General features: G+C 49.2%; 1 protein-coding gene across 6 annotated transcripts in view; it reads right to left on the minus strand.

Annotated features, from left to right (window-relative positions):
- The window catches only part of PLRG1 (pleiotropic regulator 1), a 204,895-nt gene that overhangs the window by 142,292 nt on the left and 49,619 nt on the right, over nt 1-12,984 (minus strand). For all 6 annotated transcript variants that reach the window (XR_015053148.1, XM_085863551.1, XM_085863547.1 and 3 more), the window contains one exon: nt 4,650-4,756. Coding sequence is in view for 5 of the 6 variants with exons in the window: in XM_085863551.1 (XP_085719677.1) it covers nt 4,650-4,756 (107 nt within the window). In the remaining variant the exon portion in view is untranslated. Of the gene's footprint in view, nt 1-4,649; nt 4,757-12,984 lie in introns of those variants that run through there.

Below are 12,984 nucleotides of genomic sequence, written 5' to 3' on the forward strand. Positions count from 1 at the left end.
CGTTGCGCGCGTTGCGGGAGGTGTGTGGTGCGCGCGCGTTGCGGGAGGTGTGTGGTGCGCGCGCGTTGCGGGAGGTGTGTGGTGCGCGCGCGTTGCGGGAGGTGTGTGGTGCGCGCGCGTTGCGGGAGGTGTGTGGTGCGCGCGTTGCGGGAGGTGTGTGGTGCGCGCGCGTTGCGGGAGGTGTGTGGTGCGCGCGCGCGTTGCGGGAGGTGTGTGGTGCGCGCGCGTTGCGGGAGGTGTGTGGTGCGCGCGCGTTGCGGGAGGTGTGTGCGCGCGCGCGTTGCGGGAGGTGTGTGGTGCGCGCGCGTTGCGGGAGGTGTGTGGTGCGCGCGCGTTGCGGGAGGTGTGTGGTGCGCGCGCGTTGCGGGAGGTGTGTGGTGCGCGCGCGTTGCGGGAGGTGTGTGGTGCGCGCGCGTTGCGGGAGGTGTGTGGTGCGCGCGCGTTGCGGGAGGTGTGTGGTGCGCGCGCGTTGCGGGAGGTGTGTGGTGCGCGCGCGTTGCGGGAGGTGTGTGGTGCGCGCGCGTTGCGGGAGGTGTGTGGTGCGCGCGCGTTGCGGGAGGTGTGTGGTGCGCGCGCGTTGCGGGAGGTGTGTGGTGCGCGCGCGTTGCGGGAGGTGTGTGGTGCGCGCGCGTTGCGGGAGGTGTGTGGTGCGCGCGCGTTGCGGGAGGTGTGTGGTGCGCGCGCGTTGCGGGAGGTGTGTGGTGCGCGCGCGTTGCGGGAGGTGTGTGGTGCGCGCGCGTTGCGGGAGGTGTGTGGTGCGCGCGCGTTGCGGGAGGTGTGTGGTGCGCGCGCGTTGCGGGAGGTGTGTGGTGCGCGCGCGTTGCGGGAGGTGTGTGGTGCGCGCGCGTTGCGGGAGGTGTGTGGTGCGCGCGCGTTGCGGGAGGTGTGTGGTGCGCGCGCGTTGCGGGAGGTGTGTGGTGCGCGCGCGTTGCGGGAGGTGTGTGGTGCGCGCGCGTTGCGGGAGGTGTGTGGTGCGCGCGCGTTGCGGGAGGTGTGTGGTGCGCGCGCGTTGCGGGAGGTGTGTGGTGCGCGCGCGTTGCGGGAGGTGTGTGGTGCGCGCGCGTTGCGGGAGGTGTGGTGCGCGCGCGTTGCGGGAGGTGTGTGGTGCGCGCGCGTTGCGGGAGGTGTGTGGTGCGCGCGCGTTGCGGGAGGTGTGTGGTGCGCGCGCGTTGCGGGAGGTGTGTGGTGCGCGCGCGTTGCGGGAGGTGTGTGGTGCGCGCGTTGCGGGAGGTGTGTGGTGCGCGCGCGTTGCGGGAGGTGTGTGGTGCGCGCGCGTTGCGGGAGGTGTGTGGTGCGCGCGCGTTGCGGGAGGTGTGTGGTGCGCGCGCGTTGCGGGAGGTGTGTGGTGCGCGCGCGTTGCGGGAGGTGTGTGGTGCGCGCGCGTTGCGGGAGGTGTGTGTGGTGCGCGCGCGTTGCGGGAGGTGTGTGGTGCGCGCGCGTTGCGGGAGGTGTGTGGTGCGCGCGCGTTGCGGGAGGTGTGTGGTGCGCGCGTTGCGGGAGGTGTGTGGTGCGCGCGCGTTGCGGGAGGTGTGTGGTGCGCGCGCGTTGCGGGAGGTGTGTGGTGCGCGCGCGTTGCGGGAGGTGTGTGGTGCGCGCGCGTTGCGGGAGGTGTGTGGTGCGCGCGCGTTGCGGGAGGTGTGTGGTGCGCGCGCGTTGCGGGAGGTGTGTGGTGCGCGCGCGTTGCGGGAGGTGTGTGGTGCGCGCGCGTTGTGGGAGGTGTGTGGTGCGCGCGCGTTGTGGGAGGTGTGTGGTGCGCGCGCGTTGTGGGAGGTGTGTGGTGCGCGCGCGTTGTGGGAGGTGTGTGGTGCGCGCGTTGTGGGAGGTGTGTGGTGCGCGCGTTGTGGGAGGTGTGTGGTGCGCGCGCGTTGTGGGAGGTGTGTGGTGCGCGCGCGTTGTGGGAGGTGTGTGGTGCGCGCGCGTTGTGGGAGGTGTGTGGTGCGCGCGCGTTGTGGGAGGTGTGTGGTGCGCGCCCGTTGTGGGAGGTGTGTGGTGCGCGCGCGTTGTGGGAGGTGTGTGGTGCGCGCGCGTTGTGGGAGGTGTGTGGTGCGCGCGCGTTGTGGGAGGTGTGTGGTGCGCGCGCGTTGTGGGAGGTGTGTGGTGCGCGCGTTGTGGGAGGTGTGTGGTGCGCGCGCGTTGTGGGAGGTGTGTGGTGCGCGCGCGTTGTGGGAGGTGTGTGGTGCGCGCGCGTTGTGGGAGGTGTGTGGTGCGCGCGTTGTGGGAGGTGTGTGGTGCGCACGCGTTGTGGGAGGTGTGTGGTGCGCGCGCGTTGTGGGAGGTGTGTGGTGCGCGCGCGTTGTGGGAGGTGTGTGGTGCGCGCGCGTTGTGGGAGGTGTGTGGTGCGCGCGCGTTGTGGGAGGTGTGTGGTGCGCGCGTTGTGGGAGGTGTGTGGTGCGCGCGCGTTGTGGGAGGTGTGTGGTGCGCGCGTGTTGTGGGAGGTGTGTGGTGCGCGCGTGTTGTGGGAGGTGTGTGGTGCGCGCGTGTTGTGGGAGGTGTGTGGTGCGCGCGTGTTGTGGGAGGTGTGTGGTGCGCGCGTGTTGTGGGAGGTGTGTGGTGCGCGCGTGTTGGGGGAGGTGTGTGGTGCGCGCGTGTTGGGGGAGGTGTGTGGTGCGCGCGTGTTGGGGGAGGTGTGTGGTGCGCGCGTGTTGTGGGAGGTGTGTGGTGCGCGCGTGTTGTGGGAGGTGTGTGGTGCGCGCGTGTTGTGGGAGGTGTGTGGTGCGCGCGTGTTGTGGGAGGTGTGTGGTGCGCGCGTGTTGTGGGAGGTGTGTGGTGCGTGCGTGTTGTGGGAGGTGTGTGGTGCGTGCGTGTTGTGGGAGGTGTGTGGTGCGTGCGTGTTGTGGGAGGTGTGTGGTGCGTGCGTGTTGTGGGAGGTGTGTGGTGCGTGCGTGTTGTGGGAGGTGTGTGGTGCGTGCGTGTTGTGGGATGTGTGTGGTGCGTGCGTGTTGTGGGAGGTGTGTGGTGCGCGTGCTGTGGGAGGTGTGTGGTGTGCATGCGTTGTGGGAGGTGTGTGGTGTGCGTGTGTTGTGGGAGGTGTGTGGTGTGTGTGTGTTGTGGGAGGTGTGTGGTGTGCGTGTGTTGTGGGAGGTGTGTGGTGTGCGTGTGTTGTGGGAGGTGTGTGGGGCGTGCGTTGTGGGGCGCGCGTTGCGAGGCGCGCGTTGCGGGGCGCGCGTTGCGGGGCGCGCGTTGCGGGGCGCGCGTTGCGGGGCGTGTGTTCGTGTGTGTTTTGGGGTGGGTGCGGGGTATTTTTGTGTGTGTGTGGTATGTGTTTGTGTGTGAGGTGTGTGAATTGCTCTTTGGAGCTGCACAGACACTCAATGAAAGCATTTATAAATTCATGGAGTTTGGCAGAATAACTTGAAGGCTGGGGGCCAATGAAGCCAACCCTGCATCACCTTCCCCCACCCTCCCTGCCCCCCCCCCCAACAGGACAATTTGGAATTGGTACAAAATTGTTCATTCGGATCAACTGAATGAAAAATAACAAATGCTCCCAGAAAAAAAAAAAAAATGGGACCACTGGACCTGTACCTTCTCTGGGACCTATCCTCATGTTGCAACCCAAATTTGGTCGCATTCTGACTGGTGGGTCCGGGAAAGAAGGATTTTGAAGGAATTTGCACGATTTTCCCAAACATTTACCAAGTCCACCATTTTGTCACGCTTCCAGTTATATGATTCGCATGACCTCGACAATTTAACATCCCTACCCTGTCCTAATGTTGTAAACTAAATTCGGTTGCATTCTGACTGGTGGATCTGGAGAAGAACGTTTTTGAAGGAATTTACGCGACCGCCATTTTGACAAACTTCCGGTCACATGATCGGCATGACCTCCACAATTTAACATCCGTTCCCTGTCCTAATGTTGTAACCCAAATTTGATATAATTCTGACTGGTGGGTCTAGAGAAGAAGATTTTTGAAGAAATTTACTATCACCCATTTTGACCTCCTTAAAGTCAAGTGACCAGAACGAGCTTTGCAACAGTGCAAGTATAAACTAGTAGTGCATTTGAGTTATTTTTCTGGGAACATGTTTTTCATTCAGTCAATACTGGTGAATAATTTGGTACCCTTGAAAGATTGTCTTGGGGGACGAGGGTGTGTGGTGGGGGTGGGAGGTGGGAGGTGGGTGACGGTGGGCTTCACTGGCCATCAGCCTATTGTATTTGGCCTGGTAAAACTAATTTTGAGGCAAATGCAATATTCCAAAAATGCTCAATTGGCCATAATAGATTTTACAACTTTTATGCAGACAAAGATGGCTTACAGGTGTCACTGATGGCATAACATCTGGCCAGCATAGCCACTACAAAATAATTTTACATACATGCAATTCTGCTGTTACCAACTTGCATCTTGGAAATGAAAGTGGTTCAAACTTAGCAATTGCAACCGATACTGCTCTTAACATCTCACTTCCATTAAAAAGTAGAATGCAATAGTACACTTGAATCAAATCCAATATCGCCAACTCTGGAAGGCAGTTGGTTTGCTATTCGACCCTCATACTTTGCCAACTGAACACATTGCATGGTGTTTTCTTCAAAAAAAAAAATTACACTGCATGGCTTTTTGCAGAATACTTTGTGTTTTCAAAGTTGAAGCAAGCATGACACATCATGTATCTCAACAATTTCAATTATCTTGCACCTGGCTTCATCCAGGGGGATAGGCTTTGCCTGGTCACCCACAAACATGTCATGAGTGCGCTTCAGCGATCGGAACACCAATGTGTGTACAGAGTGTTTCTGGACCTCCTGTGAAACAAAAACAAAAAAAAGAACAGCAGGTTTAAATATAGTCGCATAAGCAAAAACAAACCAACTAATTAAGGCCAGCAAATGCAATGATAGAAATATCTTCTGATTCACCAAGCAAACAGCATAAGGCATAGGATTCAAGAGATTTCAAAGAAAATATCACACAACGAAGCACCAACAATGGTGGAGAGAGGAAGAGACAAGGGTCAGAAACAGACAAAAGACAGACAGCCAGACAGGTAGGATAACAGAGAGAATGAAAAAAAAGTTGCAATAAAAAATTTTCTCTAACAATTTTTTTTGGGGGGGAGGAGGGGGGGCGGGGGTTGGAAATCACTGAAAACATGTATAAATGCAAAAAAAAAAAAAAATTTAAATATTTTTTAAAATTGTCCGCCATAGCAGCCATATTGGATTTTGGACCAAGTCCAAAATCTAATGGCATGATCCTTGGACCAGACCTAACCCCCCCCCCCCACCAAGTTTCGTCGAAATCCGTCGAGGAGTTTTTCCGCAATACTGTTCACAAACAAACAAACAAACAAACAGAAAGGGGTGAAAACAGTAACCTCCATCCATCTTCGATGATGGAGGTTCAAGATATCACAACTAGGGAGTTCAGAGAACACCTTGTCCCATGCAGTCTTGAGAAAAAGGACATGGGATGGGCTTTTTAAACCCATAGAAACAGCATTGTGCACTAAACAAACAATGCTAGGTGTCACCATATTTGTCCGAATGCTGAATCTCATGATGAGGCAGAACAGGATATGTGGGTTAGGGGCACACAGACTTTATATCAAGAGTTATTTTTTAACAAGACTTTTTCTTTTGGTGTACAAAGTTGAAGCTGATGGAAGAGGGAGGTGGGTAAAGGAAAATGCAGGAGGTTGACACGACGGATAGCGAAGTAACCTCTTGGGAAAGAAAAACTGAAAAATTTGGGATGGGCTGGGTGGGGAGGAAGAGAGTAGTTTAATGGGAGTCAAATAAATTATGGATTTGGATGGAGGATGATGTGATATGGTGATGAACAGCTGTCTTGAAGCCTTGCAGAGAAGAACGAGTTTGAAGAGAATGTGGAAAAACTATTGCAACTTGGTCTGAATCCGAATTGATGATCTGCGAAGACGTCATTGAAGAAAAAGGAATGATTTTATGTCAACTGCGATGATGGTTTCCATGACCTTGATGACGATTGGAAGACACAGAGTCCAGGAGCATTTGGGTGCAACTGGGTAGGGGCAGGTGTGTGTGTGTGTGTGTGTGTGTGTGTGTGTGTGTGTGTGTGTGTGTGTGTGTGTGTGTGTGTGTGTGTGTGTGTGTGTGTGTGTGTGTGTGTGTGTGTGTGTGTGTGTGTGTGTGTGTGTGTGTGTCTCAGTAATGGAGGTGTTGGTGACCATATTTTGAAGCAAATGCATAATTGAGGAATTCTGGCTTCTCGCGAGTGGAGGCAACTGTGGTTACATCAAAAGAGAGGGAAGGGTTGGAGGGGGAGCATACACTGAAAACACTCTTACACAAGGCACCAAAAGGTTTGAGGAGGAAGACAAGATTAAAAGTTCAATTTTGAGTTTGGACAGATTTTGTTTTCTGGCTCTCCTGAGAGTGGACACACTTGATATGGGTTTTGTGAAGTGATCTGAGGTTGCCTTCATCAGATATGCCTTCCAGGAAGAGAAGGTAAGTCGTTTCAAGACAGGATTCAGTGAACCATGGGAAAGAAGATGGATATGATGATTGAAGACAAGATGGGATGAGCCTGTGCATAAAAGAGAGAGGATTTATGTGGAAGATTCAAAGGTTGAGTTAATATCATGGACAGTAAGTAAATAAAGGAGACCAGTCTGAAAAGAAATGGCTGCTTGCAGTCCCTGCCAATCTGCCTGGGTGAACTGCCAGACTCACCGGCATTGAAGCTGTTCTCTGAGAATGGCGTGAGACGTGTTGACCTGCACAAGTATATGATGTCGCGATCCCGGCTGTTAATATCTTCCAGCACAGAATACTGACGTTATGTCCGAGCTTCAAGCAGTCCACGTGTGGACAAAGAGAACAACAAAACAAACCACTGTGTTTCAAATCGGCCTCTAGGGGTAGGCACAATATTTTATTGGCTGGTAACAGGATGGATTACACAGCACAAAAAACCTGCCAGAACTCTTGGCAACAATGGGCAATTCCGCAGTTAGTAACGTTACATTTTAGGGACATTCTCATTATTTAGATAAGAGTCCTTTCTCTATCTGTGGATGTAAAGTCTCATTAATGTCACCAGAGATCAACCTAGTTTAGACGTAGAACAGAGCAAAGAATGAAATCATTTCATGAAACATTCTAGAAGAAAGAACTGCTTTTAATGCCGGTTAGTAACGTTACAAAAAAAGGACGTTACTAACCGGCATTAAAAGCAGTTCTTTCTTCTAGAATGTTTCATGAAATGATTTCATTCTTTGCTCTGTTCTACGTCTAGACTAGGTTGATCTCTGGTGACATTAATGAGACTTTACATCCACAGATAGAGAAAGGACTCTTATCTAAATAATGAGAATGTCCCTAAAATGTAACGTTACTAACTGCGGAATTGCCCCAATAGAGTTCCAAAAAACAGGTTGTACAACTCTCAGCCCCGCTCGACGATAGCTGGGAATAACGATCACACTCGTCCCGATTTAACTCAATCCTTTTAGACGGAGCTATCAACGATCAGCGCGACTGTGCTGTCGAGAGTCTTGAAAATCACTTGAAAATCGCTTTTAAAACATGCGATTTGGAGCGCTCGATATATTTTTCCACTCGCGATCTTAGAGCCACGTCTGTTGCCGGCAATGGCGCCCCAGCTCTCACGCGGTCCGTCCACCACGTCCGACTAGCCAACCAATCCCTGGGAGCCTGAAAAGGTCACGTGACGTGGTGGGTGGGACACTAAATTTGGTGAGAACATGGTTTTTCTCACAATGATCAGATGAACCAATTGGAGCAGAGAAGAAGCAGAAGCAGGTGTGGAAGTTGGTCATAACCAAATATAGAAGGTGGGATTGGCCATTGGGATAAATCCAGGTGGGAAAGTTTACAGAACGATTCAGTCCCAAGGAGACATGTCTTTTGCTGATGTGCCATGGCTGGTGAGAGAAGTAACAACACTCAGCCAGGTTGCAAGATGACAATTTAAATCATATATGAGGAAGACTCAGGTTGGAGCAAAGGCCTCTGATGATTGAGGTCCACACAGGGGGAACAGGGGAGGATTCAATCTAGTTATCATCCTTCCTCAGCCCACCTGAGCTCCTGACAACATACAAAGCTTTCGTCCGCAGCCTAATGGAGAACTGCTCGCCCCTCTGGGCTCGTGCTCCTGCCTCTTACCTTTCTCGGCTTCACGCTGTGGAACCCAAGGCATTTAGGATCATTGGTATCTCCTGCGATGAGGCTGAGTCTTTGGATCTTTTACTCTCTCACCGCAAGCAGGTCGGTGGTCTTTCTGTCTTCCATAATCTCCTCTCCGGTCTCACCCCCCCTGCTCTGTCTTTGATATGTCCCCCCCACCCCCCAGCAACCCCCTTCTGGTAAAACTACCAAAATCACGAATCACTGCTCACCTTCACTCTTTCATTCCTCTTTTTCCCCACCTTTGGAATAAACTCCCACACTCTCTTCAATCCCATTATTCCCTCCAGGTCTTCAAAACAGCTATTCGACACCATCTCGTCTTCCCCCATTAAAAACCATGATCTTTTCTATCTCCGTTTATCCACCCCAAACCCACCTCCTTCAAGTTCCCTGCCTTCCTTCCCAAAAGTTCCCTGTCGTGTAAGGTCCCGAAAGCCCCTGTAATGTCCATCTTGTATACCCCGTGTGCCCCGTCCCATCCCTCTCCCTTCCACAGATCTCGTAATGTCTGTGTTCACCACTGTTTTGTCCTTCCCTCTCCCACCCCTCTTGTCTCCTGCCCTCTTGTTGTACATTGTGTGTTAGCTCTCATATGAGCCTCGGCAATGTATACAAAATAAAATAAAATAAAAAATAAAAAAAGAGAGTTGGGATGAGTGGTTAAAAGTTGGTCCATGTTGTCTGAGAGAAGGAGATGGAGATGGAGTTGTCTGTTTGGAGGAAGGTACAACACAGGCAAACATCATGTGGAAGTGGAGAACAAATTGCAGCCAGAGGTACTCTTGAGGTTTAGGAAGTGTAAGAACAGTACACAGAGAGTTAAAAATGGAGTTTAATGTACAGTGTGACTCAGTCGCTAAGATGGGGTTCAGGTCGGTCAAACTGGAGGAGACAGCCAGGGAGATACATGAAGGAGTCAGGGACGTGGGAGAAAGGATTCTGTTTCAGAACAGATTATGTCTGGTTTTATTTATAGGCAGCAGCCTGAATTGAGAGTTCTGTCATGTTGGAGCAGACACCTCCAATGATAGAGGTCCACATAGGGGAACAGGGGAGGATTCAATCTAGTTATTGCCTTGTTTCTCTCAAAAGAACATCAAACAAAGTCACCACCTAATTAATGATCATACACTAAGTTCAGTGCATCACCATCAACCATGTCTGCCCCACAACCTATCATACTTTGCCAGCTACAAGCTCGGCAGACCCTTGATCAAAAATATAGCCTCCAAAGCCAGCCACAGAACATGTATCCTCTATCACCATCGTTCCTTCCTTGGCAAATCAACTTTGCACAGCATACAAGACTTTTCTCTGGTATTCCTGCTTTAATCCTTTCACTCCTTGATGCTATGAAATTGAAAGCTCTCAACATAACTTAGACCTGCTGAATAGCAGAAGTACAAGGCCTGCTACTCTGGGATCACAAACAGGTTTTTTTTTTTTTTTACCAGTTTTCTACCACCTCTTTTCTGGTTTTGCTCCTACTCTTTCAGCTCTTCACCCTTCCCAAGATCCTCAAAGCCGTATTCATTCTTCCAATAACATTAACCCCCTCATTAATCTTCCAAAATCCAAACTTACGACACACTTGCACTTCTTCCTGAATCGCTTCAATATCACTCTTCCCTCCAAAGCTTCAACTCAGAACAACAGTTCATCACCGTGCATGTCATCTTCCACAATGACCCACAATCTTTTCGACCCACATGAATCACTCTTTCTAAACCTTTCCCTCCCCACCATTTACTTGCAGGTTACTATATATATATATATATATATATATATATATATATATATATATATATATATATATATATATATATATATATATATATATATATATATATATATATATATATATATATATATATATATCTCTATCTCTATATATATCTCTATCTCTATATATATCTCTATCTCTATCTCTCTCTATCTCTCTCTCTATCTCTCTCTCTATCTATCTCTCTCTCTATCTATCTCTATCTCTATCTCTCTCTCTATCTCTCTCTCTCTCTCTCCTCTTTTCCTGATCATTCATTCCATTTCTTTTGTGTTTTCCTGTTTGACAGCCACCTGACTGTCAGTATAGGCCTACTACTCTTCTTTCCTCAGTCAGCTTGGTCTTCCATCAGAAGTTATGCAGAATCAGCAGAAATTTTGCCCCCTCATCTCATCCCCCTTACTTTTAGCTTTACCAAATATGTGTCTCCACCAAACCTTTTCTCCCATTTCATTTCTCATTGTAGCGCCTCACCTCCTATCCACAATGCATCATCATTGGCAGAAAATCATGACTGTTTTTAGTCTCATGTTTAGTGTGTCCTCAAATGTGAAAAAGAGGCCAATACGTTATGTTCATTGCTTACTACAGTTGTAGCATTCAAAGCTGGAACGAGAACCTGTTCAAAGTGTTGTTTTTCTCCTTTCTCTCTTTTGCTTTGCCTTTTCAACTCACCACATCTCAAAGGATTGAACTCCATCATTTACGCTCTTCATCCACTCCCTTCTGTCCAACGCTGCAACTTCCCATGATTTTTCTAACAGGTTTACAGGCCTTCAAGTCCTGTTTACACAGATATTTGAAGCAAAGCATTGGCCTTCCAATTTTGCAGAAATGGAACTCCATAAAGGATCAATTTGAGCAGACGCTCGTCATCCATAAGGACCATATGCCCAAGCCACCACAATCTACACCGCTTCAGTTACCATGGTACTAACTGATAATTAGCCATGGTCAAAACCTCTGTGTCAGGAATGTTGTCTTGCCAGTGAAGCCCCTAAGATCTTCTGCAAGTACCGGAGATGGAAACAGTTCAGCCTGTGCTCCTGCTTGGCAAATAAAATCCACGTTTCCACAGCATGGACAAGTACACTGAAAACACATTCTTGGTATATAAATGTGTGGCCTTGTGTTGGTCATAAAGCAATTGTTATTCCATGCTCTCTTTCTCAAGCTGCCAAATGCTGTAGCAGCTTTGGCAAAATGCACTGAAATCTCTTCACCTGCCTGAGTGGACTTTGTTTGGAAAGAGCCAAGGTAAATAAACTGTTCAACCTCTTGCAGCTCTCGAACATGTAGTTTCAGTGGGATTCAGTCACTGTTGCACTGAGACATTTTCACCGCTTTCTTTTTGATCATCGTGACACCAAACTTGTCACATACTTTGGAGAAAGCATCAAAGATTGCCTGCAACCCGATGGCCAAATGGGAAACAAGGGTGGCATCAACAGCAAATAATAGCTCACGGATGAGGAGTGTTCTTATCCTAATCCTGGCAATCAGACGAGCAAGATTGAAGAGATTTCCATCATATCTTCTGCAAATGTAGACATTATTAATGTGATTCTTCATAATTGAGAGATGGGGCCAAAACTACATATAGCACATCTCAAAAAGTTATGGATGAGTTGTGACAAAGATGTCATGATGGCAATTGTGGATTCTCAATCCTCAAAAGGATTGTGGTGCCATTCCAACCTTGTTTGGTTCTTCTGGGGGAATTCCATACCGACATGTTTTTTTAATTTATATTTTTCTTCTCTCTCTTCATCAACACTATTTTCCCCGATCCTGCATGCCAATGTCGTCATCATCCAGTCTATTATTTTGAGGGGCATTTACATTAGCAACCCTCCAACCTACCCCCTCAGCAATATATCTCATACAAGTGCCTTCCCCAATTCCCTCAATATTCCATCCAATATTCCCATCCATTTAGACTCCACTACGACATTCTGATACCCTGTTGCCATTCACTTTCGAAGTCATGCATTAACTTTGTACACCAACATGGCATAATTTTTCTTCACCCTCTCTCCTATCTCTGCTCCTTCTCTTCTATTCTATTCTTTTCCCCGACTCCTGTACCTCCAACTCTTCCTTCCCTTCTCTCCAAAACTCCACTCAACTCCTTTCCTTCTCCTACCATCCTACATTCTCTTCTTTTCCTCAATATTAATTTCTTCAATTTACCTCCTACCTATATGTACAATACCTAACAAGGAAAAGAGCAATCAGATTGCAGACCCTCAACAGGACTTGTTTTGTGTGGTGTAATGTTGTATTTGTGGTGTTTGTGTAGTTTTGTGTGGTGCATTTGGTGTGGCGTTTGTGTACTGTTGTGTTACATATTTAATGAGACATAATTAGAACTGCCCCTTCATAACTGCTGGTAGTGATGACCGGGTACCAAAACGTCCCGCTTTGATCTGACACGTCACCCTGACACATGCCTTTTAAAAAATAATTATTCAATTGAATTCAGAATGGGATTAAAATAAATTCAATTCAGATCAAATAGAAGACTAAACAGGTACAGTCCTGCATTGGAGTAATCAGAAGGAACCCAACAAGCAAAAAGAAAAGATGGTCATCAGGAGGAACCTGGAGAGGATTTACATTTCAGCTGCTACCCCTGTACCCTCAAACCCACCCAGGCACAGCCAAATGAGCCTTATCAAAAAAAGAAAAAAAAAACATCAAAAAATTAAATAATTCTGGCTGCAAGACAATGTATCCGATCAAGTTGAAATTTAAAACATTTATTCCCCATCACGACTGGATTACAATTGTGAAGTTTCACATTGATTGATTAAGCGATCCCAGAGAAAACATTATTTAATATTTTTCTTAAATCCACTACAGCTAGCAAACCATGTGACATCAATTATTCCTTAACCTTGTACACGCATGCCGTGGGGAACATTTTTGTGAAGTTTCCCCGATATCTGTCCAGAAGAATTTTGTTTTAGGGAAAATCCAAAATGGCTGCCAAACCATGCGACCTCGGAAGTGATATGTGTGAGCCTTTTGTTCCTCATGGACAGGCGGT

This window comes from Eptatretus burgeri, chromosome 18 (genome assembly GCF_056783735.1).
Source record: "Eptatretus burgeri isolate ZD-2024b chromosome 18, Ebu_testis_v1, whole genome shotgun sequence".
Taxonomy (NCBI): Eukaryota; Metazoa; Chordata; class Myxini; order Myxiniformes; family Myxinidae; genus Eptatretus; species Eptatretus burgeri.